The sequence below is a fragment of the Mobula birostris genome, chromosome 6, assembly GCF_030028105.1.
Source record: "Mobula birostris isolate sMobBir1 chromosome 6, sMobBir1.hap1, whole genome shotgun sequence".
Classification (NCBI taxonomy): domain Eukaryota; kingdom Metazoa; phylum Chordata; class Chondrichthyes; order Myliobatiformes; family Myliobatidae; genus Mobula; species Mobula birostris.
This window is the reverse complement of record NC_092375.1, coordinates 67,642,537-67,663,505: the sequence shown is the minus strand read 5'-3', so window position 1 is coordinate 67,663,505 and position 20,969 is coordinate 67,642,537. Positions and strand designations below refer to the sequence as shown.

Sequence of the window (20,969 nt, the reverse complement as noted above, 5' to 3'; positions counted from 1 at the left end):
ATACATATTCTGAGAGCCTAGAAGTAGCAAATCATTGAAACACCTGAAGATCCAATTTTTTTTCAAATTCTGTGAAATGCTGTAAGAGCTAAGATTTACGTATGATGCATAAAAGAAAAAATAAAGGAAATCATTCCAGTTTTAAGTAAGTTCCAGTGGATGATAGCATTTATCAGAGAAAAAGGAATACCAACAGGTTTAAAGAGTGCACTGCATTTATTTGATATTTTCAGGTTTTTGTGAATGTTTTTGTTAATTGATGTATTATGAGCACTGGGAAATCAAACATATTTCACTTAGACACCTACCGATTATATAAAAAGCTTTCAGTTAAGAAACAGTGTGATTAGATGGAAATTAATGAACCATCCACTATATTTTAAGAATAAGCTTCAGATGTAATTTCTGAAAACTCATTGTCCCCTCATTCTGGGGGCATCAGAGTGTCAGTTGTTACCAGCTCAGAAGACATTGTGTGCCAAGTTTTAGAAGGAACTATCCAGCACTAACTTGATTCAACAATTTATCAAGCTGACCATATTTTCTGACTATGTTCCCAAGCAGATAATTGAGTCTGCTTTCACTGAATCAGCAACAAATTGGTTGAATCCTTCGATAATAAATTACTTTAAGCTGATTTGGTTTCACAGAGGATATTCTTCACTCATTGTTTGGAAATAATGGATTTTAGCTTCACTTCATGTTCTGATTGCATAATCATTGTTGAAAGATTTTCCAGCATTCATCCTATTAACAACTTTTACATAAAATGAATCAGTTGGTCATTCATCTCGTAGGTAGTTTGTGAGTATTTATGTTATCAGACTGCTATATTTATGACTAGAAGGGATGAAGGCAAACTTCATTAATTACATAATAATACTCACCCACAAAATATTCTATCATAAGAAGCAGCTCTTTATTAAGTACCAATGCCTGGATAATTGAATAGTATTTGCACTTCAATGGTTCTTTATCAGTTATTGAAGTAATCCTTGATTCTTTAAGAATATACTAGATCCTTTGCAAATAATGGAACACATGGTTTGATTTTGGACATACTTACTTGGATGGAAATATCAATTTTATGGGGGTGAAAATTCTCCCACAATGTACAATTATATTTAATGGCTTTCACTCCAATTTTGCTTGAAGCAGGTTTCACTCAGCATAATTAATTATTGTAAACAAATTCTCCCAAACTAACACTTGTCAACCCACTTCCTAAATGCAACAATCACATTTCTCTTAATCATAATGGATCCACAGTGCAGCCATTAATTGTACCAACTAGAAAAATCTGGTATATAGCAAAGTATGCCAAATTTAAATAACAGGTGCAAAGTAAAAAATACATGAGATTTATTCAAATACTATTGTTTAGTTAGGTCCTATCCAGTAAACAGAAACACAGGAACATAAGTGAAATATTGAGTCTCACAAGTCTTCACCATGATTCAGTGAGATAATGCCTGATCAGTTGCCTAACTAACTTCCCATTTTTTGTTGTTTACTTTAAATATATTATCAAAATTTTGAAATTTTCAATGATGCCTGGGTATTAGAGTTCAGTCAGAAAACTCATGTTTTTCCAGTACTACAGGACTGAACTGTAGCATAAAATAAATAACAAACTGTACCTTATAGTACATCTTGAAATACTTGGCTACTTGCTTCTAAAGGATTCAGTCACATACAGTATATCAGAAGCACACAGTAGTGTGATACTAATGCTTTGTTTATAACCCCACTGTAAAACATCTATACATTTCTACATTCATGACTTGCAGTGAGTCACTGTTGCCCTGAATTTGTCTACAGGACATTTATTAATCATCATCTTTTGCCACCTTTTCCTGCAAGAAGGAAGGAATGGTGTTCATATATGCATGCAACATACAAGTGTGATATGCCACCATTAGCTGGAAGTGATGTTTGTGCATACTCATATGTGGAAAGATGGGAAATGTGCATGTAAGTTTTGAATGGTGACACTGGTTTGTGCATTGCATTGTGGCTATTTCCACTGACTTTGATCAGATGTGGAATTATCACTTCTGTGTTATAAATGCCAAGAAGACATTGTCTTTCTCTAAACCAAAAGTAAATTACTTTACAATTTTCCCTTTCAAGCTCCATTCAACTTATTTGCAATTTGTTGCTTCTATTCTCACAAAACTGTATGAAATAAATATTCAGTTCAGAAACATTATGCAGTTTAAAAATCAGAATCTCCATTTACTACCTAAAATGTGGAAGGTTATTTGTTTGAAAATTAGGACCCATTACAGATTCACTAGGTTTCCATCCAATTAAAAAATCCTTAAATTGTACCAGGAGGGAGAAAGTAGTTTATCCGTCAAACAATCAGTCTGCATTATCCGTCCGTAAGTTCAGTTGTTCTGACCTAGCATACATTCTCGGATTTAAGTCTCCATAAAACATTTCACAATGCATTATCTAATGGAAGCTTTGACAAGATCTTGAAGTGAATTGCTACTGCTTTATTTAGCTATTATGTTTATGGTCACATCACGAGACTGCAGTCTTTTTAAATAGAGTCACAATTTTCCAAGTTTCTCTGGGAGCTCTTTAGATTTTTTTAAATTTTGAGGATTTGTTATTCTCTACAGCAGCATGTATGTAAGGGGTGTCCAGGGAGGGGTAGAACCTCCGGTGATGGGGCTTGTTGGGCCCATTCAGGGGCAGCTTACTCACCTTTGAGCTCCACCAGACACTTAGGTCTCATCTGTGGCTTCAAGTGGCTGTTTGCATGGAGAGCGACCACACCCCGGTACACCACTGCAACAGGTGAGCTAAACCAGGTCAGGTTAGCCAGTGGGCCTCATACTAGGACATGCCTATTCTAGCCTGTGAATGGACTGGGCAGATAAGATCAACAGTGAAGGCGGTTCTGCATGTTTCATGGACAGCAAAGGGCATGACAAGACACAGAAGAAATCATGGTCAGAAAGTCCCCAGTTTGTGACAACTACTCATATAACTGGACCTGCACTTCTGAAGCCACGGGAGTGCAACAGCATTCCACTTTAAAAACGTTTATCCTTAGGTCTCCTTTCGTTGTTGGATACAATAGACAACCATCAAAACAGTATTTTCTAAAGGGAGATGCCCTCTCGATATCATTTATTGGCTAGGAAGAGAATACTGATCAGCAGGAAGCCAAATAAATTAAATTCATAGGTCAGAACTATGGGTGCACAGTAGCGTAGTGGCATCGGAGTTCAGAGTTCAATTCTGGTGCATCTGCAAAGAGTCTGTACGTCCACCCTGTGGAATGCATGGGATTCTCTCAGGTGCTCCAGTTTCCTCCCACAGTCCAAAGGTGTACTGGGTAGGTTATTTGGACATTGTAAGTTTTCCCGTGATTAGATTAGGGTTAAATCAGGGTTGTGAGTGTTTGCTGGGATGGTGCGGCTTGAAGAACCAGAAAGGCTTTTTCTGCACTGTATCACTAAAATAAATTCATAAATAAAACTGCAAGAGTGCCTAAAAATCCATTCTCCGTCACTTATACCACATGTGCGCCAAATAAAGTTGAACCAGAAATTGCTGGAACTGCTGAGCAGGACAGGCAGTATCTGTGCAAAGAGAAGCCAAGTTATGTCTTGAATAATTTTTGGACAATATGCATCAAGACATAGTTCTTAGCACCTTTCTGCTGACTTCCATTGAATTGAAGGGAAAAAAACCAGTGGTGCACAGTGACCACAAGATCATTTTCATTAGAGAAAAGATTTAGTACAAAAATCATGAGAAATTTTTGCTTCAACCTGCACAAGAAACACAAGAAGTAAGTAAATTCTCACTGTGGTCCAGAAAGTAATAACAGTACTTAATTTCCCAGTCTCTGGATCATTTAGCAGGATAACACGTGACCTCTCAAAGTCAGTCAACATCCTTGCATGGAACAAATGATTAATTATCAGTTTTCCAAGAAACCTTACTAATTGTTTACAATGCAGGAGCAGGACGAATGAACAAATAGCCTATTAATCATTAAATGTATCACTGGATTTCATTAAGTGCTGCACTACATTGCATGGTTGTACAAGTTCTTTCCATCATCTTATTTATATAAAAAATAAAAGGAATTAAGACCATAAGACAAAGGAGCAGAAGTAGGCCATTCGGCCCATCGAGTCTGCTCCACCATTTTATCATGAGCTGATCCATTCTCCTATTTAGTCCCACTCCCCCGCCTTCTCACCATAACCTTTGATGCCCTGGCTACTCAGACACCTATCAATCTCTGCCTTAAATACACCCAATGACTTGACCTCCACTGCTGCCCGTGGCAACAAATTCCATAGATCCACCACCCTCTGACTAAAAAAATTTCTTCGCATTTCTGTTCTGAGTGGGCGCCCTTCAATCCTTAAGTCACGCCCTCTCGTACTAGACTCCCCCATCATGGGAAACAACTTTGCCACATCCACTCTGTCCATGCCTTTCAACATTCGAAATGTTTCTATGAGGTCTCCCCTCATTCTTCTAAACTCCAAGGAATACAGTCCAAGAGCGGACAAACGTTCCTCATATGTTAACCCTCTCATTCCCGGAATCACTCTAGTGAATCTTCTCTGTACCCTCTCCAACGTCAGCACATCCTTTCTTAAATAAGGAGACCAAAACTGCCCACAGTACTCCAAGTGAGGTCTCACCAGCGCCATATAGAGCCTCAATTATAGATGCTAAGAGGATGCAGGGTGACTTGGATAGGTTGGGTGAGTGGGCAAATTCATGGCAGATGCAATTTAATGTGGATAAATGTGAAGTTATCCACTTTGGTGGCAAAAATAGGAAAACAGATTATTATCTGAATGGTGGCCAATTAGGAAAAGGGGAGATGCAACGAGACCTGGGTGTCATTATACACCAGTCATTGAAAGTGGGCATGCAGGTACAGCAGGCGGTGAAAAAGGCGAATGGTATGCTGGCATTTATAGCGAGAGGATTCGAGTACAGGAGCAGGGAGGTACTACTGCAGTTGTACAAGGCCTTGATGAGACCACACCTGGAGTATTGTGTGCAGTTTTGGTCCCCTAATCTGAGGAAAGACATCCTTGCCATAGAGGGAGTACAGAGAAGGTTCACCAGATTGATTCCTGGGATGGCAGGACTTTCATATGAAGAAAGACTGGATGAACTGGGCTTGTACTCATTGGAATTTAGAAGATTGAGGGGGGATCTGATTGAAACGTATAAGATCCTAAAGGGATTGGACAGGCTAGATGCAGGAAGATTGTTCCCGATGTTGGGGAAGTCCAGAACGAGGGGTCACAGTTTGAGGATAGAGGGGAAGCCTTTTAGGACCGAGATTAGGAACAACTTCTTCACACAGAGAGTGGTGAATCTGTGGAATTCTCTGCCACAGGAAACAGTTGAGGCCAGTTCATTGGCTATATTTAAGAGGGAGTTAGATATGGCCCTTGTGGCTACGGGGGTCAGGGGGTATGGAGGGAAGGCTGGGGCGGGGTTCTGAGTTGGATGATCAGCCATGATCATAATAAATGGCGGTGCAGGCTCAAAGGGCCGAATGGCCTACTCCTGCGCCTATTTTCTATGTTTCTATGTTTCTATGTTTAACATCACATCCCTGCTCCTATACTCTATTCCTCTAGAAATGAATGCCAACATTGCATTCGCCTTCTTCACTACTGACTCAACCTGGAGGTTAACTTTAAGGGTATCCTGTACGAGGACTCCCAAGTCCCGTTGCATCTCAGAACTTTGAATTCTTTCCCCATTTAAATAATAGTCAGCCTGTTTATTTTTTCTGCCAAAGTGCATAACCATACACTTTCCAACATTGTACTTCATTTGCCACTTCTCTGCCCATTCTTCCAATCTATCCAAGTCTCTGTGCAGACTCTCCGTTTCCTCAGCACTACCGGCCCCTCCACCTATCTTCGTATCGTCAGCAAAATTAGCCACAAAGCCATCTATTCCATAATCCAAATCATTGATGTTCAATGTAAAAAGAAGCAGCCCCAACACTGACCCCTGTGGAACACCACTGGTAACCGGCAGCCAACCAGAATAGGATCCCTTTATTCCCACTCTCTGTTTCCTGCCAATCAGCCAACGCTCTATCCACGTATGTAACTTTCCCGTAATTCCATGGGCTCTTATCTTGTTAAGTAGCCTCATGTGTGGCACCTTGTCAAAGGCCTTCTGAAAATCCAAATATACAACATCCACTGCATCTCCCTTGTCTAACCTACTGGTAATTTCTTCAAAAAATTGTAATAGGTTTGTCAGGCAGGATTTTCCTTTAAGGAATCCATGCTGAGTTTTGCCTATCTTGTCATGTGCCTCCAGGTATTCTGTAACCTCATCCTTGACAATCAACTTCAACAACTTCCCAACCACCGATGTTAAGCTAACAGGTCTATAATTTCCTTTTTGCTTCCTTGCTCCCTTCTTAAATAGCGGAGTGACATTTGCAATCTTCCAGTCTTCCAGAACCATGCCAGAATCTATCGACTTTTGAAAGATCATCGCTAATGCCTCCGCAATCTCCACAGCTACTTCCTTCAGAACACGAGGGTGCATTCCATTTGATCCAGGAGATTTATCTACCTTTAGACTATTCAGCTTCCTGAGTACTTTCTCTGTCGTAATTGTGACTGCGCACACTTCTCTTCCCTGCCACCCTTGAGTGTCCGGTATACTGCTGATGTCTTTCTCAGTGAAGACTGATGCAAAATACTCGTTCAGTTCCTCTGCCATCTCCTTATCTCCCATTAAAATTTCTCCAGCATCATTTTCTATCGGTCCTATATCTACTCTCACCTGTCTTTTACGCTTTATATACTTGAAAAAGCTTTTAGTATCCTCTTTGATATTATTTACTAGCTTCCTTTCATAGTTAATCTTTTCTCTCTTAATGACCTTCTTGGTTTCCTTTTGTAAGGTTTTAAAAACTTCCCAATCCTCTGTCTTCCCACTAATTTTTGCTTCCTTGTATGCCCTCTCTTTTGCTTTAACTTTGACTTTGACTTCTCTTGTCAACCACGGTTGCATCCTTTTTCCACTCGAAAATTTCTTCTTCTTTGGAATATACCTGTCTTGCACCGTCCTCATTTCTCACATAAACTCCAGCCACTGCTGCTCTGCTGTCTTTCCCGCCAGTGTCCCTTTCCAGTCAACTTTGGCCAGTTCCTCTCTCATGCCACTGTAATTTCCTTTACTCCACTGAAATACCGACACATCAGATTTCAGCTTCTCTTTTTCTAATTTCACAGTGAACTCAATCATGTTATGATCACTGTCTCCTAAGGGTTCCTTTACCTCAATCTCTCTAATCACCTCCGGTTCATTACATAATACCCAATCCAGTACAGCCGATCCCCTAGTGGGCTCAACAACAAGCTGTTCCAAAAAGCCATCTCGCAGACGTTCTACAAATTCTCTCTCTTGAGATCCAGTGCTGACCTGATTTTCCCAATCTACTTGCATGTTAAAATCCCCCACAATTATCATAACACTGCCCTTCTGACAAGCCTTTTCTATTTCCAGTTGTAATTTGTAGTCCACATCCCTGCAGCTGTTTGGAGGCCTATAAATAACTGCCATCGGGGTCCTCTTACCTCTGCTATTTCTTAGCTCAACCCATAAAGATTCTGCACCTTCCGATCCTATATCACCTCTTTCTAATGATTTAATATCATTTCTTACCAATAAAGCCACGCCTCCCCCTCTGCCTCCCGTCCTATCCTTCTGATACACCGTGTATCCTTGGACGTTCAGCTCCAAGGACATGCATCCTTTAGTCAAGTCTCAGTGAAGGCCACAATATCATACCTGCCAATCTGTAGCTGTACAACAAGATAATCCACCTTATTCCTTATGCTGCGTGCATTTAAGTAGAACACCTTAAGACCAGTATTTGATACTTTTCGCTTTGATTTCACTGCAACTTTATTGCACAGCAACTCATCCCAATGGCTACAAATTTGCCCCATCACCTGCCTGTCTTTCCTGACATCTTTACTGCTCACTATCTTAGATATATTTCTGTTTTCCCCTTCCTCCACTCTATCATTCGGGTTCCCATCCCCCTACCAAATTAGTTTAAACCCTCCCTAACAGCTCTATTAAACTTTCCCGCCAGGATATTGGTCCCCTTCGGGTTCAGGTGTAACCTGTCCTTTTTGAACAGGTCATACTTCCCCCAGAAGGGATCCCAATTATCCAAGAATCTGAAGCCCTGCCCCCTACACCAGTCTCTCAGCCATGCATTCATCTGCCTGATCCGACTATTCTTGCCCTCGCTAGCACGTGGCACAGGTAGCAATCCCGAGATTACTACCCTGGAGATCCTGCTTCTCAGTTTCCTTCCTAACTCCTGGAAATCTCTCTTCAGGACCTCCTCCTTTGTCCTATCTTGTCATTGGTACCAACATGTACCAAGACAGCTGGCTGCTCACCCTCCCCCTTTAGAATATTCAGGACCCGATCCGAGACATCCCGTACCCTGGCACCTGGGAGGCAACACACCATGCGGGTATCTCTGTCAGGCTCACAGAATCTCCTGTCTGTTCCCATGACTATGGAATCCCCTACAACTACCGCATTTCTCTTCTCCTTCCTTCTCTCCTGCACAACAGCGCCAGGCTCAGTGCCAGAGATCCGGTCACCGTGGGTGTCCCCTGTCAGGTCATCCCCCTCAACAGCATCCAGAACAAGATATTTGTTGCTGAGGGGGACAGCTACAGGTGTGCTCTCCACTATCCGGGCATTTCCCTTCCCTCTCTTGACAGTGACCCAGTTTTCTGACCCCTGTAGCCTAAGGATGACTACCTCCCTGTAGCTCCTGTCTATCACCTCTTCACTTTCCCTAATAAGCAGTAGGTATTTGTTAAGCAGTAGGTAATTGTTAGGAACAAGATATTTGTTGCTGAGGGGGACAGCTACAGGTGTGCTCTCCACTATCCGGGCATTTCCCTTCCCTCTCTTGACAGTGACCCAGTTTTCTGACCCCTGTAGCCTAAGGATGACTACCTCCCTGTAGCTCCTGTCTATCACCTCTTCACTTTCCCTAATAAGCAGTAGGTCATCAAGCTACAGCTCCAGATCCCTAACACGGTCTCTGGGAAGCTGCATCTCGGTGCACCTGGCACAGATGTGGCCATCAGGAAGGCTGGAGGTCTCCCAGGATTCCCAAATCTGACACCCTGAACAAAGCACTAACCCTTTAATGTGCTAATAATGTACAGCAATGACCAAAATTAAGAGAAAAGCCATTTTTATCTATTGTTTTGCTATCTAATAGATTTCCTTTATTTCAAATTCAAAGGTAATTGTTGGTTTCATGATGATGAAGACACTCAGTAATTAGATAATAGAGCAGTAGAGAAGAACAGCACAGAAACAGGCACTTTGGCCCATCTAGTCCAAGCCAAAACCAGTTAAACTGCCTACTCCCATCGACCTGCACTGGAACCATAACCTTCCATATCCCTACTATCTATGTACCTATTGAAACTTCTCTTAAACATTAAAATTGTTAATCTGTCATGGCAATAAATGTCATTAGTACAGATCACTAAAATAACAGCTAATCGTCCCATTCAGAGTATAACTAGAGAGAGACCAGGGCAGATATGGTACCTTGACCCAATATATGGATGTTGCTGTGTTAACCACTTCACCAGCATGTTACGTTTCATCATGCCTTAACTTTATTAGCCCTTTAAAATATATGTACGGGGTCTCTTCTTTGTATGTTAAATTTAAAATGGCTTCTTTGTTATGTTAATCTTTTAAATTGCTGCATATGTGGATTAAAATGGCTTCTCTGTTATGTTAGATGCTGAGAAAGTCTCTAGCTAGAAATTTGTTTGGGTTAATACAGACAGCAGGGTGCTAGTAGCCAATGGGTGTTCATGTTATCATTTCCTGGGGTGATAATGCTGCCTCATATGACTGGGAACGGGGGTTTTTGGCGGGGAGTCGGAGGAGAGATGGAGAGGATGGCGGACGTGCGGAAAGGCTCCGGTCGATCACTTCGGGTGGTCCTGAGCCGTGAGTCGACAGGGTCCCGGTGGTCGCCAGGAATTTCTGAGCTCCAACGATTGTGCACGAAGAACTTGGACTTTGATAAGTCTGGTGCCTTTTTTTTCCCATTACTTCCTTTTCTGTATCGAGCTTATATTAATTTCATAGACTTAGTAATATCTATAAAGTGTACTTGGCACAACGTACTGTGTGTGCTGGCTGATGATTGATGTTTGCGATTGATTCGGGCGGCAGGGGTACAGCAACCGACGCAGCGGGAAGCGTTCAGGCCGGTGTCGGGCGGGATTTCCCCTAGACATATACGAGCCAATATAGCTGAGCATTACATATGTAAAATAAATATATGATACATGACCATCATCATAATTAATTTAGTCACAGGTGAAAAGCTCTTCTTGCTGCTGTAGATCTTCCAAAAAAGCAGACAAAATGCTACTTGATAACTTTCATGCTTCCATTCAGCAATATCATTCCCCAAGTGTAATACCTTATTCTTTGGCTCTATCGCATGGTAGATGCACCACCTGGTATTGACATTTTATCTGAACTATCTTAACAAATTGTGACTTAATCTTAGCCAATGAATATAAGTTATAAATAGATGACAACTGAAGAATTTAATATAATAAGTAAGAAATAGGAAATGGAGGGGACATTAAAGCCTCTCATGTTCCACCATTCAAAAAGATTGTGATTCATCCGATGTTTATCAATTCACTTTCCTGCCCCATCCTCACCATCTATGATTCCTTACTGAATAAAATAAAAATGATATCACTTTTGAATATATTTGATGATTCAGTCTCCATGGATTTCTAGGGCAAGTGTTCTAAGTACCCACAACCCTTTGAGAGAAACAGAATCCTCATCTTTAACCGAAGGGACAGTTCATTTATCTGTGACTATTTCCATTATTATAGACTCTCCCCGAGCCTTTTACTGCCACTCAAATAGACTCTTCAGCTTCTGAGCTTACATCAGTTCTCACTACCATACATATTTCATCCCTTATCAGAAGAGCTAGCCCACCATCTTTAACTTCCTACTTAAAAGTCAAATGTCCTTGAATATTGAGTTTTCCAGCTTTAACCACAGCTACTAGATGATGTTTACTTATCTCTCATTATGCTGTTTTTAATTTTTTTCAGATATCATATGCATTCAGAAGTAGAGTTCTTAATTTTATCTTTTAAACATCTTTCCTGACATTAACCCCATCTGTAGAGTCTATTATAGCTCTATTTGTTTCTCACCCTTTTTTCTCTGGTCTTCTCATTTGCTTTCTATTTTTCTTTTGTGTCCCAGCCTTCTAATTCTCTGCTTTGATACCCATCCCATGCGATTCAAGTTTAAAGTCCTTTCAACAGTAACATCAAATGCTTCTGCAAGGATATCAATACCAATCTTCTGTGGGTGTATCCACCTAGTTTATACAAGTCCTATTTTCTTTAGTTCTGGTCTCAGTGCCTCAGAATCTAAATCCCCCATTCCAACGTTATCTTTCAGTCATATGTCCAACTCATCTAGCTTCTATTGCAGCTACCACTTGCACATGCCAGTGCGACTAACCTAAAACTACTTTAAGGTCCTGCTCTTTAATTTATTTCCTGACTGCCTAAGTTCGGCTTGTAGGACTGCATATAAATTTTTATGTATTGTGTGTCATTTGTATCAATCTGTTCTAATCTGTACTATAACCATCAGCTATTCACTCACCTCTCTCCAGAATGTCCTGTAGCTATTCAATAATATTCTTAATCTTAGCTGCAGGAAGCAATATGCCATCCTGGAATCAGATTTGCAGTTTCAGAAACAGTTCTCCTTACAACTGAATCTCTATTACCATGGCTCTTCCACTTGATTTACTCTCTTATACAACTAAGCCACACATGACTCCACAGACTTAAGTTCTTACTGAATTCTAATAAGATATCATGTCCTGCAACAGTATCCAAATTGGTATATTTATTTACAAGAGAAGACCCAGTGAACTCTTGCACTATTTACCTTCTTTTCAATTCTTACCTTTCTGCTCAATATTTCTTCTGCGCAATAAGAATATGAAAAAAGTAGCAGGCCATTTGGCCCCTTTCACCTGCTTTGCCACATTCTTGTAGTATCCCTATATCTATTGATTCTTTTATATCCAAAAATCTATCATCTTTTGCTTGAATATACTCAGTAACTGAGTTATCATGGTCCTCTTGGAGAGAGAATGCCAAAGATTAGCCACTCACTGGGTAAAGAATTACCTTTCCTTCTAGTTCTGAAGATCCAATCCCTTTCATTGAAACTGTAACTCCTGTTTCTCATCAACCCAGTTAGTGGAAATATCATCCCTATATTTACTCTATCAGGTTCTGTAAAAATTGTGTGTGTTTTGGTGATGATATTTCTCATTCTTCTAAAGCCAAGAGGTTACAAGCCAATTTTGCTGAGTCTCTTCTCACAAGGCAACCTAAGCCCATCCCAAAAATCAATCCATAACAAGTATTTCCCTCAAGTATTTCCTTCCCTGAGTTTTGAGACCAGACCTGCACACAGTATTCCAGCCATGGTTGTTTCTGGCCTTCTTACCTCCTTACATGCTAACTTTCAATGATTAAGACAACCAGCACCTTTAAAACACATGTTTATATTTACTCCTATGAGTTAATTTCCTTTGCTCTGTCAAGCACCTTCACTCCTGCAACAAACAGGATTTCCCTGTGGCCAACCATTTTAATTCCAATCCTCATTCCCATTCCAACATGTCAGTCCGTGGCCTCCTCTACTGCCTGCGTAGCCTCCAACCTGATGTCATGAACATCAATTTCTCTAACTTCTGGTAATTTCAGACCCCCCCCCACCCCACTTCTCCTTGTTCCTGTTCCCCATTCTGGCTCCCCATTTACCTCTTCTCTTCTCCTCACCTACCTATCAGCTCCCTCTGGTGCCCCTCCTCCTTCTCTTTATTCCTTGGTTCCCTCTCCACTTCTATCAGATTCCTTCTTCTTTAGCCCTTTACCTTTTCAACCGATCACCTCCCAGTTTCTGACTTCCCCTCCCCCTGCTCATCTGGCTTCATTTATCACCTTCCAGCTTGTACTTCTACCCCTACCCCACCTTCTTATTCTGGCTTCTTCCCCCTTCCATTCCAGTCCCGATGAAGGGTCCTGACCAGAAATATTGACTCTTTCCATAGATGTTGGCAGGCCTGCTGAGTTTCCCCAGCATTTTGTGTGTTACTCTGCATTTCCAACGTCTGCAGAATCTCTTGTGTTTGAGTTAATTGACTCACTTTTTTTTCACATGCTTTCCGTATGCCATTTTCACGTGCTTTCCCATTTTTCAGGTCATCTGTCATATTGAAGTCCTCACAGCTGACAATATCAGTTAAACTTGAATGTACTTTATTTGATCCTCTCATCCAAATAACTGATATGGATCATGAAAACAGAAGGCCCGTTAACAACCTCTGCAGCATCTAACTGACCTTGGCCTCCTAGGTTAAAAATGACCGGGTTTTTTCACTTTTCCCCATCTTTAGTGTGTTCACAGATCCTCAAGTCTCAAACTATGCTAGTGTGTTACCCACAAGGCTAATTATGTTTGATATATTTTCTGTGAACCTTATCAAAGGCTTCTGAGAGTCCAAATACACCATATCCCCTGGTTTCCCTTTCCCTTTTCTGCAAATTCCAGCCTTAAAATCCTGGCAGATTTGCTATCAAAAATGAGGCTTTCATAAATCAGTTTTGATCCTGCACAATCCGATTATTGTCAAAATATCCTGTCACAATTTTCCATGTTGCAGATGTCAGGCTAACTGGTCTGCAGTTCCTTAGTCTTTGATCATTAGATCTTCAGGACTTACTGGCTTTCAATCCCAATAATTTCTCGATAGTAGTTTTTTAAATGCTGGTTTTATCTCTTAATTCACTCTAAACCTGTTGTTGTCTGCAATTTGTGGAAGGTTTTCTACATCTTCTTTGAAGACAAACAGAAACTGTGTTTCATTCATTTCCAATCATCCTATTCCAAAAGACTATAAGACCATAAAACATAGGAGCAGAATAAGGAGATTCAGCCCAATGAGTCTGCTCTGCCATTCCATCACAGCTAATTTATTATCCTTCTCAACCTCATTCTGCTACCGTCTTCCCATAATCTTTGACACCCTTACTAATCAAGAGCCTATCAACCTCTGCTTTAAATATACCCAATAAATTGGGCTCTATGGCCAACTGTGGTGATTAATTTCACAGATTCACCACCCTCTAGCAAAACAAATTCCCTTTCATCTTTATCATAAAGTGGCACCTATTATGAGGTTGTGCCCTCTGGTCCTAGACTCCCCACTATAGGAAGCGTCCTCTCCATGTCCACTCTATCTAGGCCTTTCAGTCTTCAGTGAGATAGCCCTTATTCTTCTAAGTTTCACTGAGTACAGACCCAGAACCATCAAACACTCCTCATACAATAATCTTTTCATTCCTGGGATCATTCTCGTGAAACTCCTCTGGACTATACATATTGCCCAATATAATTTTTCCTGTCTCAGCCTTTAATGCAACATTTCTCAACCTTTTTGCCCAGGAGGAATCCTTGAAATAATTTTCAGGTCTCAGGGAAGCCCTGCATAAAAATTATTATATCTACTGATCATGGTATGTTAGTGTGATCAGTAAGTTGTAGATATAATAATCCGAAATTAATTGTCAATGCTCTTTCAAGTAGAGAATTATTTTTTAGCTAAGCTTTCTAGAAAAAATAGGTTGTTAAGCTTAGCTTACCTTTCTTGAAATTAATCTCTTTATTTCCCTTTCATAAATTTTAAAAACTCATATGGCAAACATAATAAATTTCTGTTAAATAACTGTCTTAAGCCAAAACAGGATTTAATTTTTCTAAGGGTAGGCTGGGTAGATTTAATTTAAATAAAGGTTGTAAATTGTTTCTAATTAATGCTATTTACAACATGAAAGTTTAATGATAATGCTGAATAGTAAAGTTACTAAAAGCCATAATTCAAAGCAGTATGAATAAAAATATAGCCTAAGACACAATTTTATACAAGACTTTATAAAAACATTTTCTCACTAAGTGACATGATCAAGCTCAAATATAGGCCTAGCATGTGAAACCTGCGCTTGTGTTTTGCTGCACAGATACTCGATTCCGATCAAACTTGAGATAAGCATGCACGGATATTACCTTCAACTGAAATGAGATGAATTCTATCCTTGCTCTTGATGCTTATTAAAAAAGAAAAAGCTTGCTCACACATGTAAGAGGTTGAAAATCACAGAAAAATGTTCATTGCTTTCCTGTGAATGGCAGGATACTCTTCTTTTACAGAAATCCAAAACTTGTCCAGGGGCAAGTCAGTAAATCTCATCTTGAGTGCACAATCAGACTGCAGCTCATATAGTTCTTCCTCTTCTCCCAGTCAGTTCTCAGACTGAACAGCAGATTCAGAGAAAGTGTCCATCATCCAGTTGTACACTTGCCTTGAAAAGGAGGAAAAATTCTGTTCAATTTTGTTCTGCAGTTCTTCCAGGGGGTTTTCAATAAGATTTGAGACTTTCTGATATCCTTCCTCACTCTCAAGCTCAAACAGCAGTGGAAACATTTCAAGATTTCCCTTTGCAACATGATTTTTCCAAAGATTCAGTTTCCTTTTAAATCTAAGAATCTTGTCACTTGAAGTCAAAACCTTTTCTCTTGGGTCTTGCAGAGACTTGTTCAGCTGGTTCAAATGCTTGCTGAAATCCATATACACCACATCTACTGCTCTACCAGCATCAATGTGTTTAGTCACATTCTCAAAAAATTCAGTTAGGCTCGTAAGGCACGACCTGCCTTTGACAAAGCCATGCTGACTATTCCAAATTATATTTTGCCTCTCGAAATGTTCATAAATCCTACCTCTCAGGATCTTCTCCATTAACTTACCAACTACTGAAGTAAGACTCACTGGTCTATAATTTCCTGGGCTATCTCTACTCATTTTCTTGAGTAATGGAACAACATCCGCAACCCTCCAATCCTCCGGAACCTCTCCCTTCCCCATTGATAATGCAAAGATAATCGCCAGAAGCTCAGCAATCTCCTCCCTTGCCTCTCACAGTAGCTTGGGGTACATCTCATCCGGTCCCGGTGACTTATTCAACTTAATGCTTTCCAAAAGTTCCTATACATTTTCTTCCTTAATGTCAACATGCTCAAGTCTTTCAGTCTGCTGTAAGTCATCCCGACAATCGCCAAGATCCTTTTCCGTAGTGAACACTGAAGCAAAGTACTCATTAACTACATCCGCTGTCTCCTCCAGTTCCATACACATATTTCCACTATCACACTTGATTGGTCCTATTCTCTCACATTTTATCCTCTTGCTCTTCACATACTTGTAGAGTGCCTTGGGGTTTTCCTTAATCCTGTCCACCAAGGCCTTCTTATGGCCCCTTCAGGCTCTCCTAATTTCTTTCTTGAACTTCTTCCTGCTAGCCTCATAACCTTCTAGATCTCTATCATTACCTAGCTTTTTGAACCTTTCATAAGCTCTTCTTTTCTTCTTGACTAGATGTACAACAGCCTTTGCACACCATGGCTCCTGTACCCTACCATCCATTCCCTGTCTCATTGGAACGTACCTAAAGAGAACTCCACGCAAATATCCCCTGATCATTTGCCACAGTTCTTCCGTACGCTTCCCTGAGAACGTTTCCGATTTATGCTTCCAAGTTCCTGCTTGATAGCCTCATATTTCCCCTTACTCCAATTAAACACTTTCCTAACTTTTTTGTTCCTATCCCTCTCCAATGCTATGGTAAAGGAGATAGAGTTGTGATCACTATCTCCAAAATGCTTTCCCACTGAGAGACCTGACACCTGACCAGGTTCGTTTCCCAATACCAAATCAAGTACAGCCTCTCCTCTTGTAGGCTTATCTACATATTGTGTCAAGAAACCTTCTTGAACGCACCTAACAAACTCCACTCCAGCTAAACCCCTCACTCTAGGGAGATGCCAATTGATATTTGGGAAATTAAAATCTCCCATCACGACAACCCTGTTATTATTACACCTTTCCAGAATCTGTCTCCCTATCTGCTCCTCGATGTCCCTGTTACTATTGGGTGGTCTATAAAAAGCACCCAGTAGAGTTATTGACCCCTTCCTGTTCCTAACTTCCACCCACAGAGACTCCGTAGACAATTCCTCCATGTCTTCCTCCTTTTCTATGGCTCTGACACTATCTCTGATCAACAGCGCCATGCCCCCACCTGTTTTTCTTCCCTCCCTGTCCTTTTTGAAACATCTAATGCCTGGTACTCAAAGTAATATTTCCTGCCCCTGAGCCATCCAAGCCTCTGTCATGGCCACAACATCATAGCTCCAAGTACTGATCCATGCTCTAAGCTCATCTGCTTTGTTCATAATACTCCTTGCATTAAAATAGACACATCTCAAACCATCAATCTGAGCATGTCCCTTCTCTATCACCTGCCTATCCTCCCTTTCACACTGTCTCCAAGCTGTCTCTATTTGTGACCCAGCTGCCTCTTCCTCTGTCTCTTCAGTCTGGTTCCCACCCTCCAGCAATCCTAGTTGAAACTCTCCCCAGTAACCTTATCAAACCTCACCGCCAGGATATTGGTCCCCCTGGGATTCAAGTGCAACCCATCCTTTTTGTACAGGTCCCTCCTGCCCCTAAAGAGGTCCCAATGATCCAGAAATCTGAATTCCTGCCCCCTGCTCCAATCACTCACCCACACATTTATCCTTCACCTCACTCTATTCCTATACTCACTGTCGCGCGGTATAGGCAGTAATCCTGAGATTACTACCTTTGTAGTCCTGCTTCTCAACTTCCTTCCTAACACCCTGTAGTCTGCTTTCAGGACCTCCTCCCTTTTCCTGCCTATGCCGTTGGTACCAATATGTACCACGACCTCTAGCTGTTCTCCTTCCCATTTCAGGATATCTTGGATGTCATCAGGAACATCCCGGACCCTGGCACCTGAGAGGCAAATTACCATCTGTGCTTCCTTCCTGCATCCACAGAATTGCTTGTCTGACCCCCTAACTATAGAGTCCCCTATCACTGCTGCCATCCTCTTCCTTTCCCTACCCTTCTGAGCCACAGGGCCAGACTGTCTGCCAGAGGCGCAGTCACTGTTGCTTCCCCCAGGTAGGTCGATTCCCCCCCCCCAACAGTACTCAAGCAGAAGTACTTATTGTCAAGGGTACAGCCACAGGGTTAACTATTTCTGTCGCATCATCCACAACCTTTTTTATTTCATCTCCAAGAGTTTATGACATCAACATCTCTCTGTGAAGGAAGCAGTGTGTTGTGATAATGTCAAGATTTTCTTTTTTACAAGAGAATCAAAACCTCTCATGGAGCCAACCATTGATGGGATGCCATCAGTACAGGTGCCAACACAGTTCCTCCAAGACAGACCTTTTGTTTCCAGATATGAAGAGAAAACATTAAATGTATCTTGACCTTTGCTTGTTTTGGGCAACTCTTTGCAACAGAAAAAGTTTTCTTGAATTTCGCCATCATTTACAAATCTTACAAATGCTACAGCATGACATTTATTGGTGAAATCTGTTGACTCATCAACCTTGATAGAGAAGCTGTTTTTTTTTCAGTTTGTCACACAAAACCTCTTCAGCATCATGTGACATGTCATCAATACATTGACTTATCGAAGTGTTTGAGAGTGAAATCTTTTCAATTTCTCATACTGCATCTTGTCATAGCATTTTACCCACTTTAATTTTACATGCTGGCATTATTAGGCTCTCACCAACTGTGTGACTTTTCCTTTTCTGAGTAATAAGTTCTGCTAGTAAATAACTTGCTTCCTGAGCCTTTTTATTTGGATAACCAGTCTATGTAAAATCCATTGATAAGTAGCTATCATTGTGTCCCTTGTTGCACTAGTGCAGTGAAATGACTCAGGAGATAGTAATTCTTTATCATTAGCCTTATCAAAATTGTCCGTAGGCCGAGGCCTAGAATCCTCCTCTTCCATCTCACAACCTTGTCTTCAAAATTTGCCACATTGAACCATCTTTAGATTAAAAATTTCCCTCCAATTTTCTACTACTGTAGAGTTTGTTCGCTCCCATAAATCAGTCAGTGGTACATCAGGGGAAGTTGGGGGAGATAATTCTGGAGGGAGAAGCTGAATCACTGCCCAAATTGGGTGAGTCCATTCAATGCTCGGAAAACACACTTCACACTCCTCATCAGCCTGCTGTCCTCCCCTCCATGCAATACAGCGCTCACCAATTATCAGCCTACCATCCTCCCCTCTGTGCAATACAGCGCTCACCAATTATCAGCCTACCATCCTCCCCTCTGTGCAATACAGCACTCACCAATTATCAGCCTACCATCCTCCCCTCTGTGCAATACAGCACTCACCAATTATCAGCCTACCATCCTCCCCTCTGTGCAATACAGCACTCACCAATTATCAGCCTACTGTCCTCCCCTCTGTGCAATTATCAACGGCCTCCCTTATCTCACATCAGAAACTGAGAATGGACTCAACCAAACAAACGCGATCCTACTGCGTACTGCCGCACTGAGCTGAGAGGCCTCTAATGAGATTGCTGGCGGGGCTGCTCGGTTACTGCCCGCCACTGTGAGTGCTAGCGTCGTGCGTTGTGTGGAGTTCAGAAAACGATGGTTTTTTTAATCACTGAGTCAGCAACTGGAACTCGTAAAAATAAGAAAGCCTGCTAAAAAAATGCCGTCATCACGGCGTCCCAATGACTCCACTCGGAGTTAAGGGCTTCCTTCTTCTTCTTCTCTTACAGAACCTCTAGAGACCTCTCGCGGAACCCTGGTTAAGAACCCGGCTTTAATGACTCAAGTTATCTTCACCCAATCTTTTACTTTCCACATTTCTATAGAGGCTTTTATGGTATATTACACTTCTCAATGGTACTTATTCTACTTTCTCTTCCTTAATCCATTTCATACTTTTCTCAACTGGCAGGACTTTCATTCTTGCCTGATCAGCACCACATTATTAGAGGACACAAGATTTTTGCTGGGACCAGTGCATTGGCCTTTGTGAAAACAGAAATCCTGTCTCAATTCTAGAATTTTTGACGTGGTGTTTTGTATATGAACTAAATAAAAGCTATGAAAAATAAATGTTTGACCTCATCACTTGTATTTATAGACTGCAGATATGCAATGGATGTACGAGATCAATAGTTTGGATCCCCAATATAATCCTCCTAACGTTCAACATGGTAAAACCATCACAACAGGATTCCGTCGCTGTGTTTCGGTACAACAACGCAACTTTATTCGTGAAAATCTCAAGGTGAAAGCAACTGCAGTGTCCTCTCCTCTTAAAGGTGCTCCTCTAGTCACATTAAGCAAGACAAGTAGAGCAAAGTAAATATAAAGTAATTTACATTTCAAATGACCTTTATTTGGCAAATGTTTAAATTTGGTAAGAACGCTAATTACTTTGTTCTGATGTGCAAATAAAAACTGATAACTTTTAAATGATTTAGATGGAAAAATTATCATATTTTCATTAACATCTATAAACATGTGTTTGTTGCATGACTATATCTAATGCATTGTATTTTTCCAATAATCCTTGTCAGTGTAACCATGTCTATTCATGTCATTTTGTTTGTACAAGATGAATCTTATCTGCATTCACAATATTAAAAAAATTTTCTTTGATCATCCAAATAGCTTGTCAACAACTGTAATCTTTGGTACATGAGTTAGAATTAATGTTCATCATTAATAATAAACTGAAAGAAATAATTATTTGTCAGTCTTTCTGCGGGTAACATTTGTTTTTAAAGCTTGATAAAATATTTGTTCAGTATACTTCAATTATTAATGTTACTTTATTAACATAAACAAAATAAATTAAATAAGTATT

General features: G+C 40.7%; 1 protein-coding gene across 1 annotated transcript in view; it reads left to right on the top strand.

The window, feature by feature from the left end:
- LOC140199082 (cilia- and flagella-associated protein 47-like) overlaps positions 1-20,731 on the top strand; it is a 697,686-nt gene extending 676,955 nt beyond the window's left edge. The window contains exon 64 of the mRNA XM_072260570.1: positions 20,241-20,731. Coding sequence (XP_072116671.1) covers positions 20,241-20,465 — 225 coding nt within the window. The 3' untranslated portion in view covers positions 20,466-20,731. The remainder of the gene's footprint in view (positions 1-20,240) is intronic.
- Positions 20,732-20,969: the final 238 nt, after the last annotated feature.